The following is a 20,039-nucleotide window of genomic DNA, read 5'->3' on the forward strand; positions in this document are numbered from 1 at the left end:
GACCTGTAGGACTATGGAATTATCTCTAGGTGATTCTACTATGTTCTGGGGGATAGCTTTAGTTGGGAAATATATTTGGCCTGTGGCCTTATGAAGACAATGCCACTGTTACCACCACTATAACCACTATTATTATTTTATATTTTATATGCTAATCCTTTCTGAATTTTTTGTGTTAGCCATTTAATCTCTGACTACTTGATTGTGGCTCCTTAATAGCTAATCGTATTCCCAGCACCTGGCACATAGTAGGTGTCCAATAAATGTTTGGACTGAATGAATGAATAAAAGTTTAAGCAGTACAGGCAATGAAGGTGAGAGTAAGCAGGATGAAGCAGGTGGAAATGAGAGGTGCTAGTTCTGTCTCCTTCACAAAACTAAGAGATAAGACAAAAGCACTGACAGATCTTAAGAATCCCCTTAACCTCAAACATTTCTACTCAAAAATTGGGATAATTTTTTTGAGGCAATTTCACTTTTCCCAAAAGGCCTTTTGGTTACAAATACATTAGGAATCAGTGTTAATTGCTTTTTGGAATATTATTTTGTCAGCTTCGTTTAGATGTGGTAATTTGCAAAGCAACTCCCAGAAGTTGACAGTTCACCCATAGCTGCGTGGTGTGCAGACATTTCCTGGGATTCCTGCCCACCTCCTAGGCAGCTGGCAGTGTTCACCAACCCAGGATACGTGTTCACCTGATATTAACTTGGAACCAGTAGTGCTTTGTTGTGTCTGGGGTTTTTTAAATTCTGAAAGGGTGAAGGCCCAAACCTACTTAATCCAGAAAATAAAAGTACAGTAACTCATAATTTAAGATTTAGCAGGCACTTAAATATCACCTAGTTTACACTAGGTGGATGAGGAAATTACAGCTCTGACAGATTCAATGACAAGGTCAGCTGGCTGGTAGCTGGGAGGCTGAGTCTAGAATCTATATTCTTTGTGTGGCACTAAACTGTGAGCTGGGGTCCTCTGGATTTAGATAGAAATATTTGAGTTACTATCTCTTTCTTTTTGAAGCTCTTTTCTCTGGCCAGAGATTTTTTGGTCCTCCTTCACACATGCTTCAAGGTCATAGCTCAGACCAAAGTGTTTATAAAAAACTAGGCACTTAAGAAAAGAATCATCGCCAGTTCCTGCACTCGCTGTGTCCCGGCTCCAACCAAGCTCAGCAAACCAAAGGAGAGATAAAGTGGTCACTGGAACCAGGGATTTCTAGGTTTGGATGCCAACAGGCAAAAGGATGAATTCTGATTTCCCCAGCAGGCTGAGGCTGCTACTGCTGCCACCTCCTGGGAGAAGACAGACCCGAGCTTCATACCTGAAGATAGCTTCGATGTTCACCTATGACTAGGGCAAAGACCACACAGGGGCCGGGCTGAAATTCCTGTGTCCTAGAAAACAAAGGGGATATACCTTTACTTAGCATTGCTATTTGCTTTTCATCTGTTCCTTTTGGCAGCTCTGTGCTCGAAGAAATTACGTCAAACAACGGTAACAAAGTTGAAATCAGTTAATACAGAAACCATGAGAGAACAGATTAAGGCAAAACCACTAGCTTTAGTAATATGTCAGATTCTTTCTCTTGGCTTTCTGAATCCTGAATCTTGGGGGTGAGGTTAGGAATGCACACATTTGAGAACTGTATAATAGAGTTTGGTGAATCTTAACTTCCAAGAATCTGAGTTTACCTGTGGGGCCGTTGAAATAATGCCTGTAAGTTCCTGGCATACAAGAAATGTCCAATGGGAATTATACTGGGCAAGTTCACTCTTCTAATTCAGATGGTGATTTTCTTCATTTATTGACCAAAAATATGTTGACAGCCCCCATGCCTTTAATTCTTTTTAGTCTTCTGATCTATAAATGATCCCTAAGCAAATTCTTTTTATTTTATTTTTTTAAATATCATAAATCAATGCTATGGACTGAATGTTTTTGTTCTCCAAATTTCATATGTTGAAGCCTTAATTCCCAATGCGATATTATTTGGAGATGGGGCCATTGGGAAGTAATTAGGTTTAGATGAGGTCATGAGGGTGGAGCCCCCCAGATGGCATTGGTGCCCTTACAGGGATGAAGAGATCAGAGCTCTTCTCTCTATGTGAGGATACAGCAAGAAGGGAGCCATCTGCAAGTTAGGATTAGGGCTCTCACCAGACACAAAATCTACTAGTGCCTTGACCCTGGACTTCCCAGCTTCAAAGTGTGAGAAATAAATGCATATTATGTAAGCCACCAATGTATGATATTTTTGTTGGAGCAGCCTGAGCTAAGACAGAAATTAGTGCAGAGAAGTGGGGATGCTGCTGTAACAAATACCTAAAAATGTGGAAGCAACTTTGAAACTGGGTAATGGGTAGAGGCTGGAAGATTTTGAGGTGCATACTAGAAAAAAAATCAATATTACTGGGAAGGAACCGCTAAAGGTGATTCTGGTGAGAGCTCAAAAAGAGAGGAGAAGAGCTAGAGAGAAAGTGTCTATCTTTTTAGAGAATATGCAAACAACATGAATAGAATGTGGGTAGAAATATGGGCAGTAAAGGCCATTCTGGTCTCACACAGAAATGCGTAACACATAGTCTGAAACTGGAGGGAAGATGATCCTTGTTATAAAGTGGCAAATAACTTGGCTGAACTGTGTTTATGTTCCAGTGTTTTGTGGAAGGTAGAACTTTTAAGTGGTGAAACTGGACATCTAGCTGAGGAGATTTCCAAGCAAACTGTTGAAGAAATGGCTCGGTTCTTCCTGACTGCTTACTGTAAAGTGCAAAAGGGGATAAATGAATTGACAATGAAATTGTTAGGTGAAAAGGAACCAGAATTTAAAGAGTTGGAAATTTCTCAGCTGTCCATATTACAAAAAAGTGAGACAATTGTGTTTGGAAAAGAACACCAAAGGTGTGGCTGACTGGCCATTTGACAAGGAGATTAGCGCGGATGTGAACCATGGACCTAATCAGCCACCCCAGCAGGAACACCTAGGTTTGAACTGAAAGGGATGGAATGAAGGAAGACTGTTTGACTTAGGTTTTATAGGATCAGGACCATACAACTATTCATTTGGAACAAAGCTATTCTTCAAGACAAGGGAAGAATGACCCCAAAGGCAATTCAGAGATCATCAAGGCTGCCTCCATGGTTTCAAGAAGAGGGAGAGCATTGCAATAGGCCAGACAGCCACCACCCAAAACTTTGGCTGTGGGGGCTGTGGGGATGTGATCACCACCAGGTAGAACCCTGGGGATATGTTTCTGGCCAGGTAGAACGGTGGGGCAGGGGTGAAGTGGGGTGTGATCAGGAAGTGGGGGTTGGTTGGGGGAAGCGGGGATCCAGATGGCAGAGTATTGAGACAAGGGGATTGTTTTTGAGCCTTGAGGTCTCATGGAGTTTGCCTTGCTAGATTTTGTACTTGCTTGGGGACTAATCATCCCTTCCTTCCTTCTTATTTCTCCCTTTTGGCATGTGAATGTCTATCCTATGCAGATTTGGTCTCGCAAGCTCATAGCTGGAAAGGAATTCTACTTCAGGATATCTTACCCATATTTGATTTAAATGATATTTATATGAGACTTTGGACTTTAGAGTTGATGCCGGAATGAGTTAAGATTTTGGGGGCTGTTAGCATGAAATGAATATATTTTGCATGTGAGGACATACATTTTGGGGAACCAGGAGCAGAAGAAGCAAGAAGGTGGCTGTCTGCAAACCAGGAAGAGAGCTCTCACCAGATACTGAATTTATCGGCCTCTTATTCTTGGACTTACTAGCCTCCAGAACTGTGAGAGATAAATGTTTGTTGTTTAAACTACCCAGTCTATTGTATTTTTGTTATAACAGCCTCAACTAAGACAACTATTGAAAAGAAATTCAAGAGGGACTAAGAGATGCGATTCAGGAAATATTTCTTGAGTATCTGCTATGTGCTATAGAGGATTTAAAGAAGAATAATGTAAATGTAGACCTAAAAAGTTCCCATTAATTACACCAGGAAAAACAGCTAAAGCTGTTAAAGAAACCACAAACTTTTAATAAACCTAGTAAGTTAAAGCAAGACCCTTACAGGACCTATCTGAAGATTTTTTTCCCTGACCAATGAAGTATGGGGCTTGTTTTAAGTATGTACAAAGCTATGGATTTATTCCAGCCTATTTAGAGTATTTGTTTTAATCTTCAATTACTGTAACGACCATTTCCAACAATTAAAAACACCTTTCCCCTTCAACCAATTGGTGTGTTCCTTTGCCTGGAAACGAATAAAATCAGCTGTATTTATTTTGCTTTTTAACTCTGACAATCTTCATTATTTGAAAATATCTTCTATTTGAATCGTACTTTACAGTTTACTAAGTCTTTTCCCATATGAGACAAATAGGATTTGATTAAACAGGATGGGCTTTTGCCACTGATTAGCTATATTTCCTTAGATAAATTATTGTATTAGTTAGGGTCCCAGCTGGAAACAGATGGCATTCTCAAATTGGGCAATTTGAGAGGTTTATTAAAGGGACTATTTATAAAGATGCGAGAACATACTGGGAAACCATAGGGAGTGAGGAGGGGTGGTTACTGGAACCCAGAACCAGAGAGAGCTGTGTGGAGAGGCCACTTGGGAGGAGGACTTCTTGTCTTTGGTTTTAAGGGCCAGTCAGCCGAGTGACCTTACAGCCAAGGGAACGAATAGCCCAACCTCACTCTCTTCCCTCCCACACATCTGGAAGGGTAAACCAAAGACAACAAACAATTATTTAATCTTTCTAGGCCTTATTTTTCTCATTTGTGAAGAGGGGGGTAATAATATTCATCCCCTAGAGTTTCTGTGAGAGTTAAATGAGAACTTATAGCCGATAAGCTAGACATTCTTCTTTCAGTTGACTTTCAAAACACCCTTGTGAAATAGATTTGATATTTATTAAATTTACTTTATAGTGGTGGAAAATGAGACTCAAAGTTAAATGACTTTTCCATGTCCTCGTAGTTAGAAAAGTAGCAGAAATGAGACTAAAATGAAGATACTCTAGGTTTCTTTCTCTAGGCTATTCTATAACTTCTCCATCCCCTCTGCAGAAGGCTGCCACAGGTGGTTTCTTCTATCTAGAGCTGCTACACCTAGAGTTACAGTGACTATGCTACTCAGAGAAAAATTCGTTGACCCAGGAATAAGTGCCTAAGCCAAAAAAAGCAACCACTGATTGGTTAGATATGAAAAAGGCCAAAGGCCTATGAAGTTGCTTGATATAAGACTCTGACCAATGTAAGTCCCTATATTGGATACTTGGCAATCTCACTTGGATTACTACTATTGGGCATCCCATATATAGTACATTGAAGGCAGAATTCTCAGTTCCTTCTTCCTCAGAACTGTTCCAATCCCAAATCTTCTTCCCTCAATAAAAACATCACTATCTACTCAGTGGTACAAACCCCAAACCCAGGAGTTATCTTGGAATCTTTCCTTTTCTTCCTGCCTTCCCTCCTTCATCAGCAAGTCTAATTGGCTTTACTTTCCAAAATATGTCCCAATTCAATCACTTCTCTTCATCTCCTCTGCTAGTCTAAGCCACTGTCATTTCTTGGCTGGCTACTATAATAACCTCCTGTCAAGTCTCCTTTACCTTAACCCATCTTGCCTTTCATCAACCTTTTTGTTTTGCAGAGTGATCTTTACGAAAGGTAAAGTGAATTATGCTTCTCCTTGGCTTGAATCCTGTACAAGTTCCATTTCCACATCATGACTCCTTATCAAGACTGTTAGGATCCTACTTGTCTGACTCCACTAGCTTCCTCCATCACTCTGCTCCAGCCATACTTTCTATTCTTTGAACGCGCCAACCCTTTTCTCGCAACAGGCCCATTACTCTTGCTAATTCTCTCTGCCTAGAATGTTTTTTTCCAGCCTTTGCATGGCGGGCACTTTCTATTTCTATAGGTATTAGCTCGAATATTACCTTCTTAGAGAAGCTTTCCTTTACTATCTGATCTACTGGTGTAGTCTCTTCTTAGCACCTAAAATGCACAAACTAAAATGATCTAGTTGACTTATTTGTTTATTACATTTATTATATGTTGACCTACCAGAATGTAAGCTCAATGAAAGCAGAGTCCTTGTCTGGCTTGTCTATTTATCCCTGTCTCCTTAGCATCTAGAATAGGGCCTGGCATATCACAGACTCTTGATAAATGTTTTTTTTGCAGGAAAAGATAGTGAATTGTGACAAACCAAATACAATCAGTTACTCTCTCTGGGAAGTATTTACTATGAGAACCATATTTAGAAGGCATCACAGAGTAAAAAACATGATTGCTTCTGGGGACGACAACATGACTGGACCATTACAGCAGTTGATTTCTGAAAAATGATGATCCATTGTCCAGTCCTCCATGAGGCCATCAATATGTCCCAGTCTTTTAAGTATGGGAGAACTGGAGGGGCTAAATGGCTACTGACAATTTCCAGGCCTTTCCCTTGTATCCGTACAATAAACCCCACCACCTAAGCAATGCCCCAAAGGCAGAGGAGATAAAGGTGTACCCCTAGGAGATCTGGGCTACTAGCAGCAGACTCCTGCAAATTTCAAAATTTCTTTAGTCTTCTATTTTATCTTAACATTTTCATACATTTTGGGGTCAGTATCATATCTCTCTGTATTTATGTTAATATATGAATGTTTTAAATTATTTTACACTTTGTAAGATTTGTGCTGCAGGAGAGCCATGCTATCCCGCGTCTTTACATGCTCTGTGGCAACCATACCTCAGGAATACATGTTTGTAGTCTGAGAAGTTCTGGCATTCTTTTCTCTTTGCAACCCATATTCTCTTTTAGCACAATCCAGTTATTTTTTTAAATAAATATTTGTTAAACATCTACCATGTAAACATCTTACAGGACTGAGAATACAACTGTAAATAAGACATACATGACTTCTACCTTTGTGGGAGTTCTAGTTTAGGAAGGTGAGAAATAAAGTGAAAATTAAAATATATTGTGATGTTTGCTAAGATGAGGGCAACTCAGGGTACCAAGGGAAATGTAGAAAATGGCATCTAACCTCAAAATAGATGATGAGGATTTTTCCAGAATGAAATAATCTGAAAAATGAGCGGGAGTTAGCTTGGTTTAGACTAAGCCCTGGAGGCCAGAGAATACAAATTGTAGGAGCCAATTCAGTGTATTGGTTTAGTGTGGCTAGAGTAGAGGGAAAAAGATAAAGAAGAGAGAGAAAAGGATGGAGGAGTAATCAAGGCAGGATATGAAAGTCCTCAGCTAAGGGCTGTTGATGTTAGCCAAAGGAAATAGAAAGTCATAGAAGTCATCTTAGGAAGAACTTATATGTGTTTTTTAAAAAGACCACTCATAAACCATAACTCTATGTCTGGAAAAGAATAAGGTCTCTATTTACATTAGAGTCAAAGGTATAATTAGTAAATTTAGGGCCCCAAACTAATTGAACTGAGTCACCATCTACTTTTCTCCCCTTGAAAAGTATCTCTTTTCTCCAAAGATAACCACTAATCATTTTGGGACTAACCTTCTCTGGCGTCTCCCACTGTCTTTGGACTCCCAACTCGAGTCATTGAGGTTATAGCATTTCATCAAGGAAGACATACTTTTCCAACATTCTGTAACACTCAAAGCCCATGTGATTTTAAAGGTTGATGTATTGTGGCCTTTCTATTTAGCGTTCTCGATCCCGATATGCTAGTGGGGGCCATTACTAGGTTTTCCTCTATGGAAATAGGAAGTCAGGAAAGGATCTGAGGAACTATGGGTGGGTTAAGGATTACAACAGGAAGCGAATACAATTATTGAGGTGTTTCGACTCCCTTGGTCATTCACTGAGAAACTCTTTGCATGAGTTTTTCCATCTGTTAGGTGGAGATGAAACTACTGTCCAAGCTTTCAGGGGTAGAACTTCTTAGACAATGAGTGAGGAGTACTCTGGTGACTGCAGTGGCTAAGATAAGGAATAAACATGCATAACCCTGACCAACAGGTGCCTGATGGGAGCGTTATCTAAAATTGCCAGATATTTAAATTCCTTTTTTTTTTTTTTTTTTTCACACTGTCTCTGGCTCTTTCTGAACTTTTGGGCTAAATTTCTGTCAGAATTAAAAGTGATCAGATTTACCAACTGCAAAAATGACACACAGCTTCCCAACTCCTTAAGTATTTATTTATTTATTTTTTCTGATCTGGAAGTGAATGTCAGGGCTGAGTAAACAAATTCCACAAGATTCGTATGAGAGGGCGAACGACAAATGTTTACAATGAAGGGCACAGAACACGGTGGGAGGACACGCGAGCACTTCCTTTTCCTGTCTCCGCGTGACTCTGGAACACGGGGACAGGACATTTAAAACCAGGGCAACTCCAGAGGGAAAGGACATTAGCTATTCCACTCCAATTCCCTTCAATGCTGTGTCCTCAAAGGATTGATCAACTGGAGAGGGCAGTGGTTTCCGAAGTCGCACAGACCTTCCTTTTCCAAGATCGTCTTCTCGTGTTCCCTTCCCGGCCCATAACTACAACTTATTTCTTTTCATAATATTCTTGGAATTTTCCTTACCTCAGTTTGTAAGGAAAGTCCTTTGCGCTGCTCCCTCCAAGCCCCAAGGAGAGTCCCTCAGACGCTCACGCTCTCATCCCAGTTTCGGCAACTCGTTAAGGGGGCGAGGGCTGGGTGTCAGCGTCGGAAACTCGGCGAGAAACGCGGACCCGCACGCGCCTCAGCCTTGCAGGCAGCGGTACGAATGAGGGGAGACCCAGGGAGCCGACGGCCGAGGAGGGCTGCGGCCCCTTTAAGAGCAGGCCACGCCCCTTCCCTCCTCCCGGCGCGGCCGGCGGTCGGTGGCTGCCGCTTCGGTGCTGACAAGATGGCGGCTGGCGGGGCTGTTGCTGCGGCGCCCGAGTGCCGGCTTCTCCCCTACGCGCTACACAAGTGGAGCTCCTTCTCCTCCACCTACCTTCCTGAGTAAGTGCCGGGCCCTGGGCTCGTGCTTCCCTGTTCTTCGGCGTAAGCACGGCTGGGCCAGTGGGGCAGTGGAGGGCGCCAAGCAGAGAGGCCCAGGCAGGGCCTGGTGAGGGGACGCGCGGCCTCCGGAGTCAGTCCAGCTGCCGAGAGCGTTGTTCGCCCCCGACTCAGGGAGGGTTTAAGGTCGGGGGACCGAGGTCGCGCGGGGAAGGGGCGAGATGTGTGGCGGGTCCGGAGCGCTTAGGACAACTGGAAGCCTGTGATGCTGCGCCCAGGATTTGGAGGTTGAGGAGGACTTAGGGGGCGAGCGGCTCAGGGAGGCGGGCAGAAGTCGGAGCTTTTGGGGTCCGGACGGCAGGCACACTGGTGGACATGTCTAAGGTCGTACGAGCTGGCCGGAGACCGGGGACAGTTCGGTCGATTGCTGTCGGGACAAAGTGTAAGGCTGAGAAGAGGAGTTTCTGTGGGGAGGGGAGGTCATTAAAAGTGATGAGCACCGTAAGAGTGGTAAAAGTCACGGAAGGCTGAAAAGTTGTGCAGTCGATCTCAATCCTTGCAAGTGGGGAGACTAGCATCTGCAGGGCGCATATTTCCCTGTTGGTAGTTCTGAAAAAGATAGAGAGTGGGCCAGATGGACATTACAGATGAGTGCCATTATATTATGGCTTGGAACACAGATTTATATAGATAGACCAATTTCCTAACTCAGAAATTCAAATATAGGCAGAAAGTCTGACTCTAATGAATTTGACTTCCAATACTGGTTCCATTGCATTAGTATCATGTTTTTTCTGTAGCAAATTCCTTCTGAAATGCTGCAAGTACTTTCATACAGTATTTATTTATCTTTACCTTTGAAGAGCAGGAGCAGATCTAACTCCAATTTTACATACAGATAACTGATTTAGTAAAGTTTTAAGATCTGTGCAGACGCTGAAGAAAAGTGCTGATTGTCCCCCTGGACCATAATCTCACAAGCTCAGGAATGATTTTATGGACAAGTTACAGATAATACACTTTTATGTTACTGAGCAAACGAAGTGACTAGATTTGTCAAGGAAGTTTCCCACCTGTTTTTCAAAAATTCTTCATATTTTCTCAAATTTGGTTTCTCTAGTCAAATCTTTCAAGAATCTCAAAATGGATCTATGGCTGGAAGAATCTAATTCTTGACTGCCAGCCCATTGTCCTATTCTTCAGGTCAAGGGTTGGCAGTCAGGCCTTCATAGGATTTGGTTCAGTGAAGGGTGCCAAGTGACCTGTGGTCTGATCTAGCCTGTGTGTCCTGTTGATGACTGTTGTATGACTGTGTCCCTGATTGACACCGGAATCCAACTTTTAATTTGAAAGTAAGCCAGGTGAACATTCTAGCTCTCAGCTGGAGTTGAAATGTGGCCCTGGGTACTTGACTTCTGATTTTCAGGGCTAACACATTCTTGAACCTGAAGATAATCACCGTTTTTCTTTACCAAGTTTGGGCTCACAGACAGGAATTGAGTGGCATTGTTAGATCTAAAAACTAGAGACATTTTCCTGGTCTTGAGTTAGGCTACTTCCAGGATTTCACACTCTTGAGACTTGGATATCACAAGTCCCATTCGAGTTACAAATAGAAAGGGAAGAGTACATTTCAAGTAGGAAGTGATTTACTGCAGCGGTCCTCAACCTTTTTGGCACCAGGGACAGATGTTCCTATGAGAATCTAATGCCTGATGATCTGAGGTGGAGCTGAGGCCGTGATTCTAGTGCTGAGGAGCAGCTGAAAATACAGATGAAGCTTCACTGGCTTGCCTCCTGGTGTGCAGCCTGCTTCCTAACAAGCCATGGACTAGTACCAGTCTGCGGCCCTGGGGTTGGGGACCCCTGATTTAGTGGGATGGCAACTTTATGTCTTGCTATTCTGGCCCCAGAGCACTAGTTTTGGATTTAGAAGGCAGCTGTTTGAAATTGGAGAAATCTGTTATAATTTTCACAAATATATTCATAAACTAGTATTTAATGCATATTTAACTTTTAAACGCTTTTGGTTACATTGTGTTATTTAATCATTATGATAGTCTGTTGACTTGGGCAGTATAATTTTTATTTTAAAACACTAAACTATTAGAAGAGTAATCTGGACTTTTTTTCTTTGAGGGAGTGTAGTTGAGTTTTTTAGAGCTTGAGCTTGAGAGTTTTGTGTCTGCTGAGTTGTTGCGTGCTGTGCCTAAACTGTAAAACTCTTGGTACTGAACTTCTGTTAGAATGTAAGGATGTTACAGCTTTGTATGATAGGAAGTGTAAGAAGGGATTAATTTTCCTTACCTTTGCTTTAACATCCTCTCTAACAGTAATTGTTATGTCTTTACTGGCGGTGACAGTCATGTTAAGGTACTTCGTAAGCAGGTCTAATTTTAAGTAAAACCGTTTGTTGAAATTGTCTACAGAGTAGCAAATATTTATCGATTACAAATACCAGATGTGGGCACTTTGAGAGGTAGTAATTCAGTAACAATGCAAAACACTTAGAACAGTGCCTTCCATATGCTAGACTCTTATGAACACTTTAAAGATATTCATTTAATCCTCACAACAATTGAATGAGGAATCTCCATTTTTCAGATGAGGAAACAGGCATGGAGAGGTTAAAATTTGTGAAGGTCACACTGCTAGATAAATGCAGGATTTGAATCCAGGCAGTTTGGCTCCATAGTCCATAGTCTTAACGGTAGTGCTGTTCTGCTTCTGCACAAAGATGGAGACAGGAATTCAGAGATTTGAAAGAGTTGTTGTATTAAAGACACGTTTTAGATGAATAGAAATGTGAAGTCACAAAAAGAAAAATTCAGATCTCTATTTTCTTCCCAAGGACTTAGAATTTTTTTCCTTCTCCCAAAAGCAGGAAAAAAACCCCAAACATTTTCCTTTCTAACCATTTTGGATTGATTTGGACTTTAAAATTTTTATTTATTTTTTAAATTATTTATTATTATTTATGCCTACAGCACCTGGTCTTCCTAGGTGGTCTCCCATCCAAGTACTAACCAGGCCCAACCCTGCTTAGCTTCACAAGATTAGACATCGGGCTTATTCAGGGTGGCATGGCTGAAGACCATGGACCGTGGCTCCACTGGGGTGCAAACCTAGGACCTTCTGTGTGTAAAGCAGACGTGCTAACCACTACACTATGGAATCATGTCTTGGACTTTAAAAATTTTAAAGCAGATCTAGTTATAGATGACATATTTTTACACTTTGAAATTAATAAAGTTGCCTTTTATTTTTCAGTGTGCTTTAAAAAGTTTGCCCATATTTTACTTTTTTCTGAAATTTACACCTAATTTGGGAATTAAGAGAAATACCTTTATTTAAATAAGTAGTTTTTAGAATTACATGCACTTTTATATGTAAAAATATTTTATAAACTGCTAATCTCTATACGCAAATGTTTATTGCTAGTTAATAGTGATACTAACTGCAATTTATTAAGTACCTTACCATATGCAAGATAAACAGTTTTACTTAATCCTTAGCACAAACCTGCAAGATAGGTATTATATCTGTTTTGCAGATGAGGATACAGGTTAAGTAACTTGTCCAAGGCCATATCATTTTCAAGCGGCTTGGCAAAGTCTCTGACTTAAAAACTATTGCATGAGCCTTTAGTCACAATCCCCACTTATTGAAGTACCTTCTGTTACTCAGGCCCTACGCTTAGCACTTGTGGTCTTTGATATAGTCTTCACAAAAACTCTATAATAAAAAAATGCTATTTTACATGTATGGAAACTGAGGTTCAGAGAGGTAGATTAACTTGCCTAGGTTTGAGAGTTGGAAGTGTAGGAATAGGGTACTGATCTTGGACCTTCTGACTTCTGTTACCAAAACTCCTTCAGTATTTTACATGACTATATTATGTACCTAATTGAGAATACAGATATGAAGTGCTATAAGTTTAGAATAGAGAGAGAGAATGATATTTTGATATATTTTAGGTTGACACTTAAGGTTTTAATGTATTAGTATGAAAACTGGGAGGACCTTGAAGTGTTTTTTACTCATTAGGTAATTTCATTGGTGTGGAATGATTCTTATCTTGTTTACGTATTATTAAAAAACAAATAGTTTAGATGGTAAAATTCGATGTATTTTTAAGTGTGTTCACCTTTTTTTCCGTTAGTCTTTTTTATTACTTAAACATTAAATAAAATGTTACCGTGTTAACATGCTTCACAGTAAAATGACTATTTGACTACTAGGATAGGAGCTGAATCTTTTTCAACTATTTTAAAGTTTCACATTTAAAAATGAATTTATATTTTTTCTGATTGCAAAAAAAGCCCCTAAGTCTTTGTGGAATATTTGCAAACTATAAACCCACAGAAACAAAATACCACCTAAAGATAACTAATCATCCTTTGATATATATCATTCCAAATATTTTGTTATGTCTATATGTAGTATTTCCTCATGTTATTAAATATTTTTCTATATTGTTATTTGTTATATAATCCGTGTAATAATTTGACATTTTATTTAATTGATCCCCTATTTTTGGATATTTAGGCTTTCTGGATTTTTTTTTTGTTTTTGTTTGTTTTTGTTCTTTGGCCATTACAAGTAATGAGTATGCGTTACAGAAACAAACAACTCATTTATGATGAGTTCCTAGATGCTGAATTGTTGGATTAAAGGTATCAGTTTATTTTCCTACAGTCTTTGAAGGAAACTTCCTGTTTCTCTGTACCCTGGGTTTATTTTGGCATTATCCTTAGTAATTTGGGATTAAGAATGTGGTTTTGGTCAGGCATGTCCTTAGAGTTGTCTAGAGAATGCTTTTATAATTCAAAATGACATTGCTCCTAATAACTTCTTTTCCTTCCCTTACTTTGGCTTTTAAATGAATTTTAACTTTATTAATCACATACATTTGAAAAAGATTTAGTATTTATTTGGTTTATGTTTGATCTTAAGGATTCATTATAATGCCATAGGCTTCTGCAGCCCACAGAGTTGTGAACCGCTATTTTGAAGGTATTCAGATCCCTGGAGACTGGGGATTGCCATGCTCTTCTTTCCCCTCCTTCCCCTTCCCTTCACCCTAAACTGAGATTAGACACTGTCCTGGCTTGGGAACCTTACTGGCCAGTGAAAGTTCTGATATTTTAAGTCTGATAATCTTAGAACTTCAGAAAAACAAAGACACCTAGGATAGAGGGAAAAAAGTATCTTCAGGTGAATAGAGGACTAGAGATTAAATCTGCAGAGCTGGCTCCTAGAATTAGATCTTTGTGACTTTTAGCAAGTTATGATTCTTCTCTGAGCATCTTCAATATCCTTTTATGCAGAAGTACTTTTTATCTTGATCAAATGCTGGGAAGTTACATATTATTAATTTTTTTTTTTTTGCAGGTAGGCAAATGGCTCTATTATTTGCATTAACTTTTAGGTAAATGTAGTAGATTTTTAATATGTTCTTTTTGGGCCTGATGCAGGGACTTTGTGTTTTACATGTAGATAAGATACATTTCAGTTATTTGTGGTGATCTGATTTTACTGTATTTCAGTCATTCAAAAATAATTTTAATTTTAGAGATGTAGCTATTAGCACCAAAGAATACAGTGGTTTACTTTGTACTTAATCTGTTCGGGGTTTCTGGAACCTCTTGAATGTGTAGCATGACTCTTTCATCAGTTCTAAAAAATTTTGAGATTCTTCAGGTATTGTTTCTGCCCCATTCTTTTTCTTATTTCCCTCTTTGACTCCAATTAAATCTATACTATACATTTCATCATGTCCCATTTGGTCTTATGCTCTTCTCTGTCTTTTCTGTCATTTTTTTCTTTCTGTATTCCATTCTGGATAGATTTTACTTGCCTGTGTTCCAGTTCACTAATTCTCTGTTCAGCTATGCCTAGTCTGATTTTAACTCCCTATTTTTTTCTTTTTTCTTTTTTTTTTTTTTAATTAAAATTATTGGGGCAAAAAAGTTATTGGGGTGACATTGGTCAATAATATCAAATAGGTTGCAAGTATACAATTCAATAATCCATCATATATATATATTGCATTGTGTGTTCCGCATCCGAAGTTAAATTTCCTTTTGTCACCAAATATTTGATTCCCTTTGCCCCTATCTACATCCTCCCTTCCTCCCTTTCCTCTGGTAATCTTTCTTTGGATTTAGCTATAGTATTTTTTAGTGGTAGAATTTTCAGTTAATAAACTCTCCCCCCACCCCAACCTTTTCTCTTTAACAATAGATTCTAGTTCTCTCGTGAAAATCTCTATATTGTCATCTATTTTCTTGAACATATCAGTCAAGTTAGTTTAAAGTCTGTCTAAAGCTCCAATTTCTGGCTCACATGTAGGTCTATTTCTATCATCTTTTTTCTTTTGGTTAGATGTCTTGGTTAGTCTGATAATTATTATTTTTATTACCATTTTTTTTTGGTAACTTTCAATTGAATGCCAGACATTACATGCAGAATTTAAATACAGTTACAATTACAGTTACATACCTAATGATATATTTCTCTAGAGAGAAGTCATTCATCTTCTGTTAGGCAGGATAGAGGTAGATCACCTCAGTCAAGAACTGAGCTGACTTGAGATTGGGTTTTAGGTTTTGTAAACCTCTAATTTGCCCAGCTTTGGTAACCCTCTAGAGAACTCAGCTGAGAGACCGTTTTTGGGGGGACCTCTCCTGCTATTATCTCTTCAGCAGTGCGAGAGTCCTAAAAGCTTCTCCTTGCTTTTTAGTTGCTTTCTGCTGGCGTTTTAGCTTGTTGGCTCTGTGGAATTTAATAGACAGATGCCTCAAGAGGAAATCCGTACACAGTATCAGTTTTGTTTTTCTGTGCCTACCTTCACCGTGGGGTCTTGATTTCTCCAGTCCTGAGTGTCATGGCAAGACCCAACTACCAAGTTTTGTTCCCCTGGTCCTATTATTAAAAGCTCTGCTGACTTTTCTGCTTTCTTCAGTGGCTATCTTTTCCCAGTTTCTCAGCCCCTTTCCCTGCGCCATTAAAAAAATAGATGGAATGAGCCAAGAGGGAAAGCTGTACAGCATGTGGGGCTCTTTTTAGAGTTTTTTGGCATTTCAGGTCTTAGCTGCCTCAAAAAGTCTCTGATCTCTTGAGAATTTTTTTCTTTCTACGTAATATAGCCTTTCTATTCTAGCTCTAAGAAAGAATGTTGTTCTTCTACCGTCTTTTCTGTCATATCCAAAAGCAGAAATCTATGTTTAGTTCTTTTAGACTAGACTGTTATATCTTGTAGGCTTAGGAATTCTTCATGGTTATATTAACATAATAATCTGATGCTTGAGCCCCAGATTCTTTTTGCTCAACATATTTCTTCATTTTGCCTTTTGACACATTAACTACTTCTAGTGTCTGATGGGAAAAATTATGGACTAGACATAATGTCATTTGTTAGCAATTGTTTTACATACTGATTAATTAAGTTAAAACGAGATTTTTATTCTTGGTTATGTGATGATTTGCAATTCTCTTTTGAGACTTGTTTATGAGGCCTAGAAATTGAGAGTTTAATCTTTGCCATAAGTATATAGTTATTTGCCTGTCTTATAATGTGATTTTTAATTATCCACCTTGTTATCAGAATTTTCATAGGAATATTATATTTATGTGAAGAATGTTTAGAAGGAAGATACTTGAATCTAATGTAAATTTGTTGGTTTGTAAATATTGTTAGTATTTAATACTTTTTAAATATCCTTACATTCCTTTAGTATGACTGATATTATAGTCATTACACATTATTTGTTGTTAAGGCATGTTGTTTTGTATAAATAGAAATACTAAATTATTTTAAGCATCCTTGTATATGTCCCCTTTCCCCTTCCTCTCATTGTCCCCTTTCTTCTCTTTTCTCTTTTGATTTAAGTAGTTTGATCAGAGGAGTCATAAAATCTAACTCCTACTTATTCTTCAACTGTCAGTTTAGATGTCATTTTCTCAGGAAACCCTGTCTTACCCTGTTTCCCCCCTGTGTCTGGCATCACCGCTCCTGCTCTAACAGTTAAGTACTTTTATACAAATGTGTACCTTTCTCATATGTCACTTTATACAATTTTAATTATGCTTTTATTTATATGATTACTTAATAAATAGCTATCCCCCCAACTAGATCGTAGGGTCCATAGGGACTATAGAATTTTTCCCCCTCATCATTGTGGTCCAGCTTAATGTTTATTAAATCAATAAATGAGTGAATTAACTAGGCATTTTGACTACCTTTCTCTTTTTAATGCAAGTTGGTTTTGGGGCTAGAGGGAGTCATATACTGCCCATGTTCAAAATGTCAAATAATTAGTTTTAAATTCATGCTGTACATTTTCATGGTTTTCATAGTTTTTAGCACTTTCTGAGAATATTTTAAGTGAAATTGGTTATCAGGGTGGGGAGTGTTGTATTTGGGAGGACTTGAAACAGAAAGCTTATCTAGGAGTTTTAAAGTTTTTATAATAAAGTTTTTTATAATTCTTACAGGCAGTATTTCTAGTGAGACCTTGAGAACTTTAAAGCTCAGTTTATTACAGAATCGGATTTGCCTCATAGCTTTTAATTGTTTTAGAGCATATTACCAATACTTTGATTCATTTTAGCATAGGGATAATTTTCTCCAGATCCTTGAACGTTTTTGTTAATTGACTTTTTTACATAACAATGTGTTTAGTTTGGTAATTCACATACCGTACAGTTCAACTATTTAAAGTGTACAATTCAGTGGTTTTTTTTGCATATTCACAGATATATGCGACCATCACTGTCGTCAATTTTAGAATGTTCTCATAATGTCAAAAAGAAATCCTATCCTTTAGCTATTATCTGTTTACTCTCTCATCCCTAAACAACCAATAATCTACTTTCTGTCTCTATAAATTTGCTTATTCCAGGCATTTCATATAAATGAAATCATATAATATGTAGTCTTTCGTGACTGGCTTCTTTCACTGAGCATAGTGTTTTCAGGCTCGTCCATGTTGTAGCTTGTATTAGTACTACAACTTTTTTTATGGCTGATAATATTCCATTATAACTATAAACCACATTTTATTCATTCACTAGTGGATGGGCATTTGGGTTGTATTCACTTTTCGACTATTAATGTTGCTATAAACATCTGTGTACAAGTTTTACCCAAGAGAAATGAAAATATGTTTTCATTTCTCTTGGGTAAATGCTTAAGAGTGGAATTTCTGGGTCATACAGTAATGCAATGTTTAACTGTTTGAGGTTCTGATGTTAGTTAATTTTTTTCTCTGTTATTGAAGTAATGTCAAGAAAGTGATGAATGCATATGAATTGAAGTTGAGTAAGGAAAGTGACCATCTGGAATTAGTTAGCAAATTGCTTGAGTTCAAGTCTATGTTTCTGAGAACGTTCTGTGACAGTTTAGCCTGTCCTTTATTTTTGTTCAGAATACATGTATGTGGATTGGCTCCATGTCTTTATCTTTTAAGATATCTACCTCTATTAGTGTACATAATTACATGGAGTCATACATATATATGTTCACACATATTTGCTAAGCAGTTTGTGGTGGGGAAGTTAGTTGAAAGTTGGTATGGTTTTTTTTCCTAAAATTTATATAGTTTGTTTACATGTGAAATATTAAATGAGAGATAATTATGAAACTTAAGTTGTTTATGAATTCTTTCCTTAAACAAATTGAAGTGTAGATTTTAAAAGAGCTGAAAAGTAACTTCTAGTTTGACAGAATAGTTTCTTCTAGAACTTTAAGAGAATTTTGGATGGTTGGAAGATTCATACATCTAGGTCTGAAAGGTTAAGTCTTTGACATCTATCACAGTCTTCATTTTGTACAACCTAAAGGGTTAAAAAAAATTTATTTTTGTCTATGTTTTTACTATTACATTGTGGTATTCACATTTTTGGCTATCTTTACCGTAAATTATTGGGTGCCTACTAACTCCTGGATCATAGGCAGGCCTATTCGAAGGTATAAGAGAGAATCTCTGGAGATGAACTAGTGATCCATATAACAGTACAATAGAAGGTAGCAAAACTAAATTCAGATGAATGATAAAAGTAGTAAATGCTATAGAAATTAGAAGTGGTTAGGGCTTGAGGAGAGACTTCTTGGAAGAGGTAATTGAGGTATAAGCCTTTCTTCGTATATAGATGTAATTTATTTTACCATTCTTCAAATTTTTTGAGTGTAGGAATTTATCCTTACCCTTGTGCATGTTCAGCAACAGCTGCTTAGGAAATTTTATTAACATTTGGAACCTGTTTGGTTAGTGTAGGCTATCAGAACCAGAAGATGCTTGGAGGTAGGCTTTTCCCAGACAGTTATACAGGACACTTGAAACAGGTTGAGTCATTGATCAGGCACTTCTTCCTTAGACATTACATCTGCTGGCTGGTGTCATTGCCCATATTTCTCTCCAAATTTACCATTTTTCAATGCTTCAAGTAAGTCTTTTTAGTTTTTGTTCAGATTTATCTCATAGTTACAGTAGTACAAAAGGTACTATTTTCTGAGGGCACCTTGGCTGATGGTATTCAAGAGTCACTGGCCATCTTCCCCTCTGCACAATTAACATTTATTCTGCCCATATTTGTCAGTGAACTCCTCCCCTCTATTTATTTATACTTCCTTTATGATTCTGCATATTAGGAGAAATAAGCATTCATTTATCACAAATGCATTTAGGAGACTTGCCACTCTATGCAAAAAATTTAAGTATAATGAAAAGAGAACTCTTAGAATTTTATTTCATTCTTTTCAGGAAGTTAAGTAAGATAGTTTGAAATTTTTATGGTATTTAACCTGCTTTTCAGGGCATTTAGGGCAGTGCTTATTTTTGTATTTATCTAAAATATAGTGCATAGATTACAAATTAATCTTTTAGCAAATATCTAATATTATTGATAGAGATGTGTTGCCCTGAGATTTTTACCGGATTTAATGGAACAGGTTTTTTTTTTAGATATTGTTGAATTATGATGAGCTATTAGGCTGCCATTAATATGTAAGTTTTAGAATATTTTTAAATGCTGTAGAGAAAATGTTTCAGATATAATGGCAT

The 20,039-nt window shown here is 38.1% G+C and overlaps 1 protein-coding gene and 1 pseudogene across 1 annotated transcript in view; one reads left to right on the forward strand and one right to left on the reverse strand.

Annotated features, from left to right (window-relative positions):
• Window positions 1-8,828: 8,828 nt before the first annotated feature.
• Window positions 8,829-20,039, forward strand: part of MKLN1 (muskelin 1) — a 156,766-nt gene continuing 145,555 nt past the window's right edge. The window contains 1 exon segment of the mRNA XM_011357241.2: window positions 8,829-8,976. Within this exon segment, the coding sequence (XP_011355543.1) occupies window positions 8,879-8,976 (98 nt within the window). The 5' untranslated portion in view covers window positions 8,829-8,878.
• Window positions 11,952-12,068, reverse strand: LOC111738045 (annotated as a pseudogene).

Source organism: Pteropus vampyrus, unplaced genomic scaffold (genome assembly GCF_000151845.1).
Source record: "Pteropus vampyrus isolate Shadow unplaced genomic scaffold, Pvam_2.0 Scaffold33, whole genome shotgun sequence".
Lineage (NCBI taxonomy): Eukaryota > Metazoa > Chordata > Mammalia > Chiroptera > Pteropodidae > Pteropus > Pteropus vampyrus.